This window comes from Myxocyprinus asiaticus, chromosome 6 (genome assembly GCF_019703515.2).
Source record: "Myxocyprinus asiaticus isolate MX2 ecotype Aquarium Trade chromosome 6, UBuf_Myxa_2, whole genome shotgun sequence".
NCBI classification, from domain to species: Eukaryota; Metazoa; Chordata; class Actinopteri; order Cypriniformes; family Catostomidae; genus Myxocyprinus; species Myxocyprinus asiaticus.
The window spans coordinates 35029801-35044925 of record NC_059349.1 but is presented as its reverse complement, the minus strand read 5'-3'; the positions used below and the strand labels follow the sequence as shown (position 1 = coordinate 35044925).

At 36.0% G+C, this 15125-nt stretch overlaps 1 protein-coding gene across 3 annotated transcripts in view; it reads left to right on the top strand.

Annotated features, from left to right (window-relative positions):
• The window catches only part of LOC127442145 (beta-1,4-galactosyltransferase 2-like), a 230419-nt gene that overhangs the window by 21670 nt on the left and 193624 nt on the right, over window positions 1-15125 (top strand). For 2 of the 3 annotated variants that reach the window (XM_051699990.1, XM_051699988.1), the window contains one exon: window positions 4993-5419. In XM_051699990.1, the coding sequence (XP_051555950.1) occupies window positions 5089-5419 (331 nt within the window). In that variant the 5' untranslated portion in view covers window positions 4993-5088. Of the gene's footprint in view, window positions 1-1264; window positions 1327-4992; window positions 5420-15125 lie in introns of all 3 variants that reach the window. The other variant, XM_051699989.1, reaches the window with a different exon arrangement.

Below are 15125 nucleotides of genomic sequence, written 5' to 3'. Positions count from 1 at the left end.
TGTTACAGAACATCATGGATGTTGATCTACCAATGGACCCTTTTCACAGACTGTAATGTCAAATTTCCACATTATTTAGCAGTGTAAATATAGCAAAAAATGTTATATTTGCAATTCTTTGCAATTATTTAGAGTACATTTTACTTTTTATAATATTACCCTGGAATAAGTTTGAAAAAATTAGTTATCACAGCTTTGATGAAGTTTAATATACACTTGCTGAGGGCGTGACAGAAAATGTGGCCTCTTTCTCTCTTCTGACTGTTGTAATCCACTGCTCTCTGATTTTTTATTTTCTTTTGGAAAGCTGTAAAAGCTTCATAGTGAATTTTTTCTTTTGCTATTGGAGCAAATGGGTAAGCTAAAAATATATATTTGCTGTGATCTCCCATTCACCGCTAATAAAGTTTACACTGCTATCGTTTATCGTTTATGCATTCCACACCCGGAATTGGTGGAATCAACTACCCCAACATGTGAGAACAACAGAATCCCTCCCAGATCTTCGGATGGAGACTCAAGACCCACATTTTTCAGTATTACATGGATTAATCTACAATCTTGCACTGGCTTACATATTTGTATAAGGAAAACGGTGTTCTCGTTTACTTAACGTTTCAGGATGCCGCTTTCTGCAAAAACTCAAAAAAAAAAAAAAAAAAACAGCAAAAAGTTTTCTTAAGTGCATGTAAAACAGGATCAATGGCTCAGACTGTACTCAGATTTGCAGAAATAACAAAATCTGCAATCAAAAGTCAGAGATTTTTAATGGGACAAACATTTCTCATTTTTCCAAGATCAAATTATCTGATGTTATGCTATCCACAAAAATTGTATTGCTTTATAATCTTCTCACTAGCTTTCCAAACTGCATGCTTGCCATCTGTTGATCACAGTGGTCTCATATGTGATGCTAAAACACTTTTGCAAGTCAGTCTGGACAAGAGTGTCTGCTAAATGCCTTAAATGTCTCTTATTGGAACATTGAGCTTCTACATAAAGACGTTCTCTCTTCTGTTGGCGTCGACTCCTTGCACCTCATTTCAAATCTTGTCACAACCCCTCCAGTCTTTTTCTATTATTATAATTTTTCTTACCCTTTTCTGTTACCTCTTGGTAGCCCTGTATTTTTGGCTGACTTCTTACGTCTATGAGAGCTGGTATGATTCATTGTGGGGGTTGGTGAGTGTTGAGAAATTCCCTAAAGGAGCTGAAAGCAGGCTGAGCATGTGAATTGTGTCAAACCATGTTTTTTTCTCCCTAGTGCTGCTGATGGTTATCGCAGAGGAGTCACACATGCTACGAGAGGTAGTGAATGGGGGACAGGTGAGCTGGACCTGTCAGCGCAGTCAGGGGCATCAAGCACCATTTTTTTAAGGGGGTACCAGTGGTGGTCCTGACTCACTTGAAAAAATACATGTTTGTAGGAAAATAAAATAAACAAATAACACATTAAAAATGATTTAAAATGCTTTTCATGACTGGCTGGTTAGTGTAGTGGTAAAGTAATATACAATTTTGATACAACATGCAAAAATGGAAAAATGAGCTTTACAGCCAGTGATCACCACACACACTTTTGTTGTATGGAAAAGAGCTGGATGTTTCACGGCATATCACCTTTGTGTTCCACAGGAAAATAAGTCATGAGTTTCAAGCGACATGATGGGTAGAAGATGCTAGGGCCTTTAAAGCCAGTGATCTGTGGAAGTTGCAACTCAATTAGACTGACCAAATATATACACGTGAAGGAGAAATTTCTGCTCAGCATTTTAGACAAATACTTTTCCCTAGGAATGCAGTGATAGTGCAATGCAATACAGATAAGCCAGTAATTATTTTCATGTTATGGACGACATTAAAAATCTACTGTTATGTCTTAAAAGAAAGAAAGAAAAAAAAAACACTAAAAAGCTAAATCAGTAGTTTTAAATTATGCAAGTGAATGTACTTTAGACATCACATTATTATACAGTATAAAATATGGATATTTATATTTCATTTTCGATTTGCTAAATTTTATGTTTAATATTGTTAAGTTATTAGTGGTACTGTATTAAACTTGATTAACTTTTGGTTGATGATGGATGATGGCAAATGTAACAACCGTATTTAGTTGTAATAATTGGTACAAGATGGCAAAATCATACGAGATGGCTCATACAAAAGCGTTTTTCTCTAACAGAGAAAAGAAACAAACCTACAAACAATGTTATAACAAAGTTTCCTATGTTTTTTCCTAACCCAAACCTAAACCTAACCATAAAGTTTAACCCCTAATCCAAACCAAATCCTAACCATTAAGTGTAACTTAAACAAACCCTAAACATAACCAGTTTAGATAACTTTCGTGTTCCACAGTAGACAGAAAACTTCAGGGTTTGGAACGCGAAGAGGGAAGCGTATTACAGGTTACTGATATACTTCAGTCATTTGTATTGCATAAATAAATAATGTGTAACCAAAAATGTTCACTAACCTTTAATTTTCTATAAAAAAAGTGTTGTATAGGATGCTACCTAAAATGAGATGCCTCTATTGTATCTATTTGAAATTCTGTTTGTTGATTGGTTGGTCTCTAAGGGATTAAAAGTTATTCCTTTTCATACAAGCCAAGTTATGCAATAACTTATGATTTTGCCGTCTTGTACCCATTATTACGAGTTCTCTTGTTGAACAACATAGTCTCAACATTACGAGACTATTTTGAAAGTAATTTAAATCTTAAAAATAGGCTGAAACGAATGTACACTGTTAAATATCCTATTACTAAAAAAAAAAAAAATGTTTTGACTGATAACTGCTATGTTTTATGATATTACCCATTTCCCCCTACAATACTTAATTATCAAATTAATTATCTTTTTTATTTATTGAATATTATTGTTCATTTGTTTGGAAGTTGCACTTAAAATCAGCTATGTTAAAAAATCTAGTTTGAATGGGCATAACGCTTCTGGGCCCAAGTCGTTACAAGACAAGGCCGATCAGTATGTCCTATCCCTACACTCCCACACGGTCAGTCTGTGTTTTAGAGCTAGCAAGCTGCTGAGCTGAGCCCAACCCCCCCCCCCGCCCCCCATTGTAACTGTTGCAGGGGAGCTTTCACCAGCTGGCCATGTGTGAAATCAAGAGGCTTTCCCATGGATGTTTCATCCAGTGATCACACCAGGAGAGAGAGAGGGAGAAATTAGCTGCAGGTCTAAGACTCCATGCTGCAATCTGTTGCTGCGTAAACTTACTTGCCCTTGGCCTCTAACACTTCTGGTTGATTGGAAAAACCCATCAACATTGTAATTGCTCACAGCAAGATTTGGACAGCCATTTAGTGTTTTTGAGTTTAGCCCATTTAAACCAAGAGAAAGCTGAAGTTTCATAGTTGTTGTGTAAATTGCATCATCTTGAATAGACTCTTCATTATATTTGTTTTTGCTACACATGGTTAATGGTGATTTGAAAGAACCCTGACGAACACAGCTTTCTTTGCTGTGTTGATGTATTTCTTGTTGAAACAGTTGGTGCGGGACTAAAATCAATAGGCTCGTCTCTTTTTCTTTTAAACAGTCAAAAGTCTTTATTTTACGTCACAGCCATGAAATTTGCTACTTGCTATTGGCAGTGTTAGGTGTAATCCAATTACAAAGTTGTACTTTTTAGTCAAAAAAGTAGTGTAATCCATTACATTTTAAATTCTTGTAATCAGATTACAGTTAGTGAATTTAGTGATTATGTAATTACTTTTAAGTACATTATAGGGTTATGCTTATTTCTAATATATTATTTATGTAGAATATATGAACTATGGCCCGTAATGAGTCATTATGAGGGAGAAATGTGATGTGCTGCTGAGTATATGATGTTTGTGTAACAATGAACAGGGAAGAAATATAGACATTATTTTGATAAGCGGAAAAGTGTTTTAGAAAGTAACTTAAAATTAAAGTAATTAGTAATGTTATTACTTTTCCAATGAAGTAAATAGTAAAGTAATCTGATTACAGTTTTATAGAAATAATTCGTAATTTGTAGCGGATTAATATTAATATTATAACTATTGCTACTCAGAAGTAGGTGGTTGAAGGGGGAGGGGCATTCTCAATCTAGAGAGCATTTTATTTGAAAAGATGAGTAACAAAATGCAAGATGAGTCATCAATATTTTTGGTCCGTTTCCCCAGAAGAGAATAACTGTAAACTTTAAATTTGAAAATCTCCTAAAAGTTACTTTTGTCAACTTTAAGGAGAAAATGTAACATGTAAATGACCTCAAAACTAACAGATGTGGACTTAAAGTCACAAAACTCCAGTATTTCATGGGGTCTTTAATGTGACTTTGGATTTTAATTATCAGTATGATACAGAAGAAAATTATGTGAGTATCATTTTATATCTGTAATAATAACAAGATCATTTATTGGCATGGTCAATAGTATTCATCTTAGCGACATATAAGAAATAATTACTGTGGACTATTAATGTGCAAAAGCATCATAGCCTATAACTGATAGGAGTCAGTCAAAATCAATCATAACTGGCAAAGATCACACATCTAATTTGATTTCGCCTGTGAATGCTTTTGTAGCATACATGCACACAAATCATTTCCACAGCTATATACAGGATATAATTATTATTTATAGAGATTTAATTATAATTTATCATTTAAAATGTATTTAATTATAATTATATATAATTTATATATAATTGATAGGCGTCAGTCAAAACCAAGGTCACACGTAACTGGTCATCTAATTCAATTTTGACTGTTTACACACACACATAAATCATTTGCACAATTACATGTATTGGAAAGCTACTCTGACATAGAATTAGCATAATTAGTACGAGGTTAAACAGTTGGCTAATTGTCAGTTGTGATTGAGATCATTTAAACATAACAATCAACTTTAAATTAATGATGCTTCAATCCAAAACTTTCCAGTCCATTGGTCTCACCCAAGAGTGAATCCTAAATCCCTTTCTCTTTTTGTAGGTGATATTTGTAAATTGCTGTCCAGGAGGGTCCATTGGAGAGGAGAGGTGACTTTGACCGGATGCACATAGCGGAGCGTGCAGTGTGGCTTTGACCATGAGCCGGCTTATGTTGGGCCGGACGCTGGAGCGGATCTGCAAAGCTGTGCTGCTGCTCTGCCTGGTGCACTTCCTCATCATGATGATCCTCTACTTCGATGTCTACAGCCAGCGCTTCGACATCTTCAGCCGCTTCAACAATGGTCGTGGAGCGAACAGCTCACGAGGACCACCCCACTACTACTATAATTTCTCCAGGCCCAACACTACTTTTGCAAGTTACCTGGCCACGACTGACCATCTCCTGCCCAGTGCCAAGCCAGAGGCAAACCACACACCACCAACCCCTAAGCCATTACCACCATGTCCGGAGGTACCTCCTGGTCTGGGTAAGTTTGTTTTTACAAATCGTATTAAAAGCATGGTTTAGAAATGTAAAATATGGGTGCCATGATGAATACCTCAAAATGCAACTTATACAACTTTTAGTTCCGGTCCTCTAATCTGTTCGTATCACTCCACTTGTCCGTTTCAGACAGGTTGTCAGTCTGTATGTTGCTTGGTGACATGCAAAAGTTTATCTTTGGTTTTGTTTGGAATTATTTTTGTTAGTGGAGCAAAAAAAAAAAAAAAGAAAAAAGTAAAAATAACTGTCCATATTGTGTCTAAAATGTAAGTTACTCGATTTATATAACAGTTAGTTCCGGTCCCCTGATTGGAGAAGCAGCATTCCAGGGCTGATATTTAGCAAGTCCACACTAATACGTTTTTGTTTGAAATGCATTGATTTCTCTACTCTATGTTAATGCCTCTCATCCACCCTTGAACAGCGTTTTCCTCCACCAAAAATGAAAACATTTTAAAAACACTCTCCATTAGGCCTATTGCACACAGCTCACCGAAGCAGCGAGTGAGCAGTGCTGAAGCAGCGCCGAAGCAGCATGTCAGGACAACTTTCGCAGCAAACACTTGTACTTTTACACCAGCAGCTTTTACACCAACAGCTGAATGTTGTTTTGCACTACAGAGGACGATTTGATCACTCAGTTTGGCTCGATCATTCTTATAGCTTTATTATATTGTCTGAAATAAGTAATTATGTACAGCCAAAGAAAGCAATATCTCTTTGTTCAAACACCAGCCAAAGCTTTTAAGTGTTGAATACTTTCTTCACAAACAGGATGCACTTCCCAAAATATGTTAACTTACCATCTGCACCAACAGCCGAAGTAACTGCATAGCACACTTTTTCCTTTGTTAATTAATCCTTATAAAATTTGATGGTAATAGAGCACTTTGTTTCTCCACAATCAGTCTTATGTCATCCATCGGCAATAAAAGAATGAGGCTAAGTTCTGAATTTACTGACCATACGTCACAGTTGTTAGTGGTCGGCTGTGTATATAGGTAGTGTTGTTAAGCCTAGACATGCTCTCTATATAATAATATATAATAGGCAGTTTTATTTACAGGTGGATGCTGCACACTGGTGGTGGTTGAGGAGATTCCCCCTATACTATGTAAAGCGCTATATAAATGTAAGGAATTATTATTATTATTATTATTTTGTTTGTTTAAGCCTATGACTTGTTGTATACTTTAGTTTTAAATGATAAAACTGTACGTCTGCTTAAGCTATATCATTAAAATAATTTCATTTTGTTTTTGTCACTTGAAATGTTTATTTTCTTCCATTTTGTACTTCACACAAAAACACACTAGACTACATATATTTGCTTATTCTATACAATTTCTACTTTTTCGTGTCAGCTTATATTCATGATGTCCATCAACAGCACACTGTCACTTTAATTCAGCATGAGCAGCGCAGCAAATATAGGCTCAGAAAACATGGAAAATGCTCTCCATGCATACTTTCAAAAATGATTACTGGTATGTAAAAAAACTGAAAACTGAGTTTTCAAACAAAAACAGATTAGTGTGGAAGTTACTCAATATTAACTTCTTGTTTATAGAACTGTTGTATAAAAAACACTATCACACTTTTGCTGTTCAAAAAATCTAAATGGCAGAATCACAGCTTTACTTTTGTGATATTGCTTGGGGGTTAAAATTAGGGGTTAAATTGGAATTTCAGATGTTGGGGATCCTAAAATCGAGTGGTGATTCTGCAATCTTTTCAATCTGTTCACAAAAACTATTTGTTCGCTGATTCATTCAGTGACCATTTCTGCAAATTACGCTTTTGGGCCAGTAGGTGGCGACAACGAGCATCTTTTATGTGTTTTGAGTGAGTCATCGAACCTAAAGCACCCAGTGGTTCCTGACGGAAACAAGTCTAAGTGTGCTTTATTAAAATCTGTGTGTCTACAAATCAAGAGACTGCAGCATTATAAGTGTTTTCCCACAAATGACAACAAAGCATCTATCACTCTGTGAACTGTTGGGCATGACTTTTATTAAGCTATACCAAAAAGATGACAATAACATGCTAAAAAATAATTATGACTTTCAATAACATTTGCTGTCTATGCGTTGGCGTACTGTCTCGTGCTGTTAAGGTGCCACTTGCAAATTTGCCACCTCAACCAGCATCCATTTTTTTAAGCAAGTGCACTCAGTTAATGGAGATGGTATGTGTGAAGTTGATATAACAACCCTTTCAAAAAAGGAGAGTTCTGGCAAACTTGCTGCAAACTTGCCGCAAATTCTACACTCATTATTTTTACATGCAAATGAGCTTTGTGGCAAACTCTTCATTGTCACCAAAGGTTTGCTGTAGGTTCACCACTACTGGTTAAAAGCTGAAAACTTCTGACAAACATTTGTGACAAATTTCATGCTTATTTGCAAGTGAAAATAATGAGTGGAAAATTTGCAGCAAGTTTGTCAGAACTCTAGATTTTTTGTAAGGGAAAATCTGGAACAGAATGTACAAGTAATGGAATCGATTGACAAACAAGCCTCCAGTTTTTTTTTTTTTTTTTTTTTTTTTTTTAATGGTGTTGGAATGCCGTTCCGGTCCTTTCCAGCCCATTTTAACTCCTGGTTATAATTGTTGGCCAAATGGCACCCTACGACAGCACACTGCTTCATTACTTATGACAGCTAAGCTAAGGATTTTAGAAGCTTTCGGCAAAGAACTAGATTAAGGTTCCTTATTGGAACTTCATAAAAGTAAGAACAAAATCCCTTAAGTAACTAGCGATCAAACACACAATTATATAAGAGAATAGAATAATGTTAAAGACAGTAAAGCATGGAAGGCACTCAAGCCTCAAAACTCTCAATTAGCACCCTGAGTTGGTGAAAAATAGGAAGAAATTTTTTTTAGTGGTGTGTTACAAGGGACATGTGGGCAGGGGCCCCAGCCGCTGCTCCCCATCTCAGAGCCATAATGGATTCTCAGCAGACTCCAATTACTGTAAAAGCCGGTGTTTTGCTCTGTTTTCTGAGCTGACCAGAGAGTTAAAATGGATTTAACATCAGCATGCTCTTCGGCACACTTACATTATTACCGGTCTCTTACGCAGTGTGTGACGTGTGCAAGGAGAATGACCTATGTGAATGACTAACAGGACTGTGCCAACCTCATTACTTTGACAATCAGTGTGCCTCCTTATGATTATGCAACAGGAAGTCAAAGCTCAGTTATAAGGGGAAACATCTCTTTCTGAGTAATGTAGCCCATCAGCATGAGAAAGAAAATCTCATTAATTACAATGTCTTAGCACTGCAATTTCTTGTTTATAATAGGGAAAAACTTCATTATGAATGTGCGGCAGCACTATTTGATATGCCTGCAAGCAGCAGGCCTTTGCCACCCAAATCCTTCTAATGAGTCTAAAGCAGTGCTCTTGAGGGAGTTGAGCTAGTTGAGCTATGTCATATGACTTGTATGCTGTCTGCCTGCTCAGGGGTCTCTCTCTCTCTCTCTCTCTCTCTCTCTTGCTCTGTTTTTCATCCCTTGCTAGCCCTACCCTCTTGAGTAATGACACCCAAGATGGCCACCTCAGAACTTGTTATTTTTGAGCTCAGGGACCAAAAAAACTGAAATTTGACAGACTTTGCCTCATCCATAAGACAGAGAGTAATACTGAGTGGATCTGTCATTAGCTTCGAGAGGCAGTGTTAAAATGAAGACATTTTACTGGGTGGGGGGTGGGGGGGGGGCATCTAATACAAATTAAATTCTTGTATAACAATGAAGAGGAACAATAAATGCTCCTGGAGCTAATAAAGTTCAGATTTAACTTTATGCTGCTTTAAAAACCAATATTGGGGTAAAGCAAAGCATGGAATTTACTAATTCAATTCAACAAAAGCCTCTAGATATACTGTATGTACATACAAAATTGGTAATTAGGGAGTATTAATCAAACAACAATATTGAAGTGCTCTTGGCTGAATAACTTCTGCTTTATTAAGCCATCAACACAGTATATACAACATTAAAGGAATTGTTCACCCAAAAATAATTTCCAAAAGATGGTGATTAAGATGGTGACAATATCCCAGTCCGACTTTTCAATACGATGGCAGTTGATTCACTTTCGACTTTCAAAATGAACTCAAAAGTATCCATATAAATTATCAGAGTCACTGTCTGCTGCCATTGTATTGAAAAGATGGACTGGGATATTTATTAAAATATCTCTTTTTGCATTCCACAGAAGACACAAAGTCATACAGGTTTGAAACTGAATAAGGGTGAGTAAATTATGACAGAATTTTTCTTTTTGGATAAAATATTCCATTAACACAAAGTTAGACCTAAAAAAAAAAAAAAAAAAAAAAAAAAAACTGTACAACCAATTTAAATTACAGTTCAGCTTTTCAAATTCATTGAATCAATATTAACCTGTTGATGTGCATGCCCCCCCCCCCCATAACTGATGTCACTTTGCTTAAATTAGTTCACATATACTATATAGTCTAGTCAAAAAAGCGTTAACAATGTTGACAAATTATAAAGATGTATAATTTGTCAACATTATGAACAATTTTGAACAGCACACTATATGGTAAATGTGAACTAATTTAAGCAAATTAAAGTCAAACCAACGGGTGGGGTCAATGAGCATCAACAGGTTTTAAGGTGTCCTGTACCCTATATACTAATTATTCAGTGGAAACCACTGAGAAATTCACATATTTATTACTCTTAATATTTTCTATGTTGCCGTGAGCGACCCGTCCTGAGATAGATACAGGATCTGTGGATGTCAGAGCTGTCCCAGGATGAGTTCAGCAGAAAGGTGCGAGTGCCGAGTGTCACTACACAGTGCGGACTTAAAATAAAGGTTCTACTACTTTAAGATGTAAGCTATAACATGCAGCACCAAATTAAGAGTTTATCTGTCCTGCATTCTAAAGATAAGTGTTATGAACATATTATACCAATGCAATTATTAAAAGTGATTAATGTTTTATATATATATATATATATATATATATATATATATATATATATATATATATATATATATATATATATATATATATATATATTAGCATAATTAAATTAAAATTTTAAGGACTTCTCTGCAGGCTGTGTATCTGTTCTGCTGTGTTCCAACTTTCAGAACATATTTGCATCCTTCCTCTCTTGTAGCTACTGGAGGAGGCACAAAGGACCCTGTGTTGACCAGCAATCTCAAAGAAATCCAGTGTTTTCAGTGCTTTTTGCCTTTTGAAAGTGTACAGCAAGCTATTTATGAGAGCATCCCGGCCTCTTGAAATAAAAGCCACATTTCAGTTTTGTTGGCAGGGCTGCTTAGTCTTCAATATGCCACTGTAATGAGTATTTGATGTTTGCTGTCAAGGCAAAACAAGTGCGTCTGCAGTGAACACTTGCTCTCTGGTGCTTTGAACGCTGTAAACATTTAGAAAAATAATTTTAATTGAGACGTATGTAGGCATTGAGCCATTATTAGCCTAGAAAGCACAAATTAACATTGATTGCATTTGGCACACCCTTTCCATCATTTGATTTACAACAGCTGACCTGTTGTTGTTAGTTTAGAGAGACTCTAATGTTACAGAGGCATGTAAGAAGCAGACGTTTTGAGCAGGGTTCGCTCGGTGGTCCCAGGTGTACACAGACATGGATCTTATTGCATTCGAGGCCCGAGGGAAAAGCCAGGGTCTTTGGTAAATTGCATCCCAGCTGGCAGGTGCAGCACGTGGCTTATAATGACTCACTGGTGCCGTTATCCTGTAGGGAAGTGTGTGTGTGTTTCAGTGTGTCAGCCACCACATAAACGGCAGGAGGCATTCTGCGTTGTAATCACCCACCGACAATTAATTGATAAAATTAAAAAGGTTTAAAAACAGCACACTCTTTCAAACCAAATGTTTGTATTTCATGAATAAAGATTTTAGCAGCCTAAAGTGTCATAACAAAAAGTCTAATTTAAATCTGGAAATAAATTAAGTTTTATGATTTTGAGAAATTTAAAACAAAGACACATTATGGTGTAAAATTAATGCTTCACTATTTCATAAAATAAGCAAATTTGTTAACTCTTTTGCATAAAAGGTCAGATCTCCTTGCTTCCATTGAAGCACACAATATGCTCTTGGGGATATTCTCAAATTATGCTGGGATAACATGGATCTTCAGGTTTTAAACAAACTTAAGGAGCCCATGTCAGTTTGAGTGCATGCTGTCACATGGATAGTCAACCCAAATTATTTATTGCTGTACCAAACCCGAATCACCTTATTTTTTTAATTGAAAAAAAAGGATATATTTAGCAGAATGTCAAAACTGTTCACCATTCACTTTTTTTTTTTTTTTGTACAATACAATGAAAATAGGTATGTACATTTTCGTAATTAATCCTAGTGGAAATTAACAATCAATTAACTGATTAATCATTAAAGTTAATACCGCAAAATGCATGTGGAGAACTCCAAATAGTATGTGCATGTAGCCTACTGTTTAAATATAATTTAAATTAATACACTTAAGTAATGCAAGTATCTGCATTTTCCTCTTAAAGCCTCTTAAAGGCTAAGCTTAGTATGAATTTTTTGTGTAAATACCATTAATATACAGTATTACTGTTAATTATTACTTTTATACAATATATATAACTTGTATACATATTTGAGTTCATTAAAACTTAACATTGTGGAATTGTGGAGAGTTTTGGTGACAACCAAGTCACCAAGGAAAAAATGTGGAAAATAACTTTCATTAACACAAACTGGATATCAAATGTCACTTTGGCCACCATTTATTCTTCTTCAGCTCAACCGCTGTGGATCTCATGCACAGGATTGTGAGATTTCATAGGCAGCGAAGGATACATCATCTATGCTGCCTTCATAGGTATCTTAGTAGACAAGATGTGATGTGAACATTGGATTCGGACGTGCCTTCATCCATTCCTACCTCCATATACAGCCTCCGAAGACAGCATTTTCCTGGTTTCGGATGCAGCCAATGTTAATTTCACGCTCCAACACTGATTACTTTGAGCCTGCTTCATCTTCATCTGTGTGTCTTCTAGTATGCGTAGAAGATGTGACATGCAGCGTGCAAGCACCCTCCAGCGGCGGATGACTGTATAGACAGCCTTATCAACGTCTGCTAGCATGATTACTGAACGCATTTGTCCTGAAATTAATTAATCGATGATCGATAAGCTTAATCTATCAAATTATTAATGACAATTAATCGATTATCGATTAATCATTAACATCCATAAATGAAAGTGAATGGTGGCTAGGGAAAGAGCAGCTTGGACATTCTGCTAGATAACTTCTTAAGGGTGAGTAAATGAAGACAGATTGAACGAAATACTAAGAAATTTGGAAATTCATGTGAATTTTTCAATTTAACTTTACACTCAATTTGTTTTTGCTGATAATATAATTTGTAATGAACACATTGTAGTAAATTAGAAAAATGCAACATAGGAACATTTTCACTATTAATTTCAGACTTTCGACCCCACTGCATCTTCATCAAAACAATGTCCCAAATACGACAACTGCACGTGCCAAAGTGAATAGTCCAGAGCCTCAGTTTCTTACACCACCTTCTATCTCATTTAAACATCTCATAGTTATAGAGCTGATACGTTGGGATACCGCAGCCTGCACTAACATGAAAAGTGGCCTGGTGCCTGCTGGCCAGCCGGCTCACACAGCAAAGGCTCTAGCTTGCAGGAAACTGACAGGTGACTCCATGAGCAGGGACAGATCATTCTCTCCAGCCTGCCTACATCTCTCTGTCTCCCTCAGGGTTATGTAAAGCAAGAAGAGAAAGCTCATCTCACAGACAGTGCTTGAGAAGGGGCAAGGGCACAGCTAACATTTTGGCAGACAGAGATTGTGAAAGGTGAGGTGCAGTGAGAGGCAAAGAATGAGGGAGGTCAGGAAAGGCAAAAATTAAGATTGTATTATGATGGAGCTTTTAGTGACATTTAATATTGCTGTTGACAGCCCTGGGCATTCTGAATATCAATTAAACAAGATACATTTTCTTGAGAAACAAAATTGCTTTCGAATATTAATTGAATTCAGTGTATTTTTCCAAGCCAAATTGCTGTTTGTTATTTTGTATTACTTGTTTTAAGCATACAGTACATCTAACAACATTTAATGAGGTTTATGATAATAATAAAGAACAGCTAATGAGGTAGGGAATTTTTTTTTTTTATTCAAGATATATTCTCTGAAATCAAGTCCTTTTATCTTACACTGTTTTACTTTTTAGATTTAATTTGTAAGTAAATCTTGTTTTAAGGATGTTTTAAAAAATATTACATGAAAAGAAGACAAAAATACTGATTAAGATGGTTGTAAGGTTGGTAATGCAGGTTGTAATGCAACCGTGATCATGTGTTTACAATATCTGTCGGTGCACATGCACAGACGTCTCTCTTCTCTGTTGAGTCACTCGCTTGTTTGTTGTGTGGTTTTTGTCAGCATGCTATCAGGCTGCCACAATGTGGCAATATAATACAGTAAGGCCAGAGATCTGTATGTTTATATGTCATTCTGAAAAGAGCAATCTTAGAATACAAACTGTGGTTTGCAAAGAGGTGGTTTTAGGGTTTACAAACTACATTGTCATGGAAACAAAGTTGCACATTTGGCTATAACTTTACACGGAAATGGTTAGTAAGTGATTTTATCACAATACAATCATGTTAAAACACATATCGTTTACGTTTTATGGCTATACTTTTTGAAACATTGAGTATATACAAATGCTGTTGATTGAGCTTAACTTGAACTTCTCGGAAAATTAATTACCAAAAGCATTGTTGACTCATCTGGCACTACAAAGATTTTTGTGCAATCATATGCTCCCTTGAATGAAAATGTGCCTCTCCCTAATGCCACCTGCAACTGACTAACAAGTAGCAATTTATAGCTCATTGTTGTAATATATAGGAAAGCTTACTGGCTATTTAAAAAAGGGGTCAAGCCCTTCTACATGTCCTGTCCACATTTCCTGTTTCAATAGGAAATACATCAAATTAAGGAATTTTATTGGGTCTTTAATTTACAATAAGGGCTTCCCAATCGTCAGTCAGTCAAGTGTGTAGGAAGTATGTAGACATAAATCCATAAACATTTTTCCTTTTACAGGTACTTTTAACCCTCCTTCAAGCATCTTAGCTCAGTCCCTTATGGTTAGTAGACAACCCGTGGCATTTGATCTTTTTCGGTTTAATTAAAGCTTGACTTCATTCTGTCTTAATGAGAAAATGCCCAGAAGAAGCCAAAAAAAAAAAAAAAAAAAAAAGAGCATTTTTCTCTCAAACGTTTCTGCTGTTGCATAATCTTAGATAACATTGAATGTATGACTACAAATGACAAGCAAAATTGCAATAATCAATTCCACAGTATTTCTAGAAGCTCTCCATTTGGAAAGATGAAGTTCATTAAGGACTTAGAAGAGACACAATGCACTTTTATTCATCTATTTCAGTCCTGTCAGAAAACGCTTCTTGAGATCACTCTCATGCATTATTTATGATAATTTTTCAGTTTTATTCAGTACATGGAATTTCCTGTACGGCCTAGTAATGGTAGAACAGCTTTTTGGAATTTGTCTAAAACTTCCTTTTTGTCTTGGGTTGGGCACTCCAGGGTGTGCAGTGTTCTGCT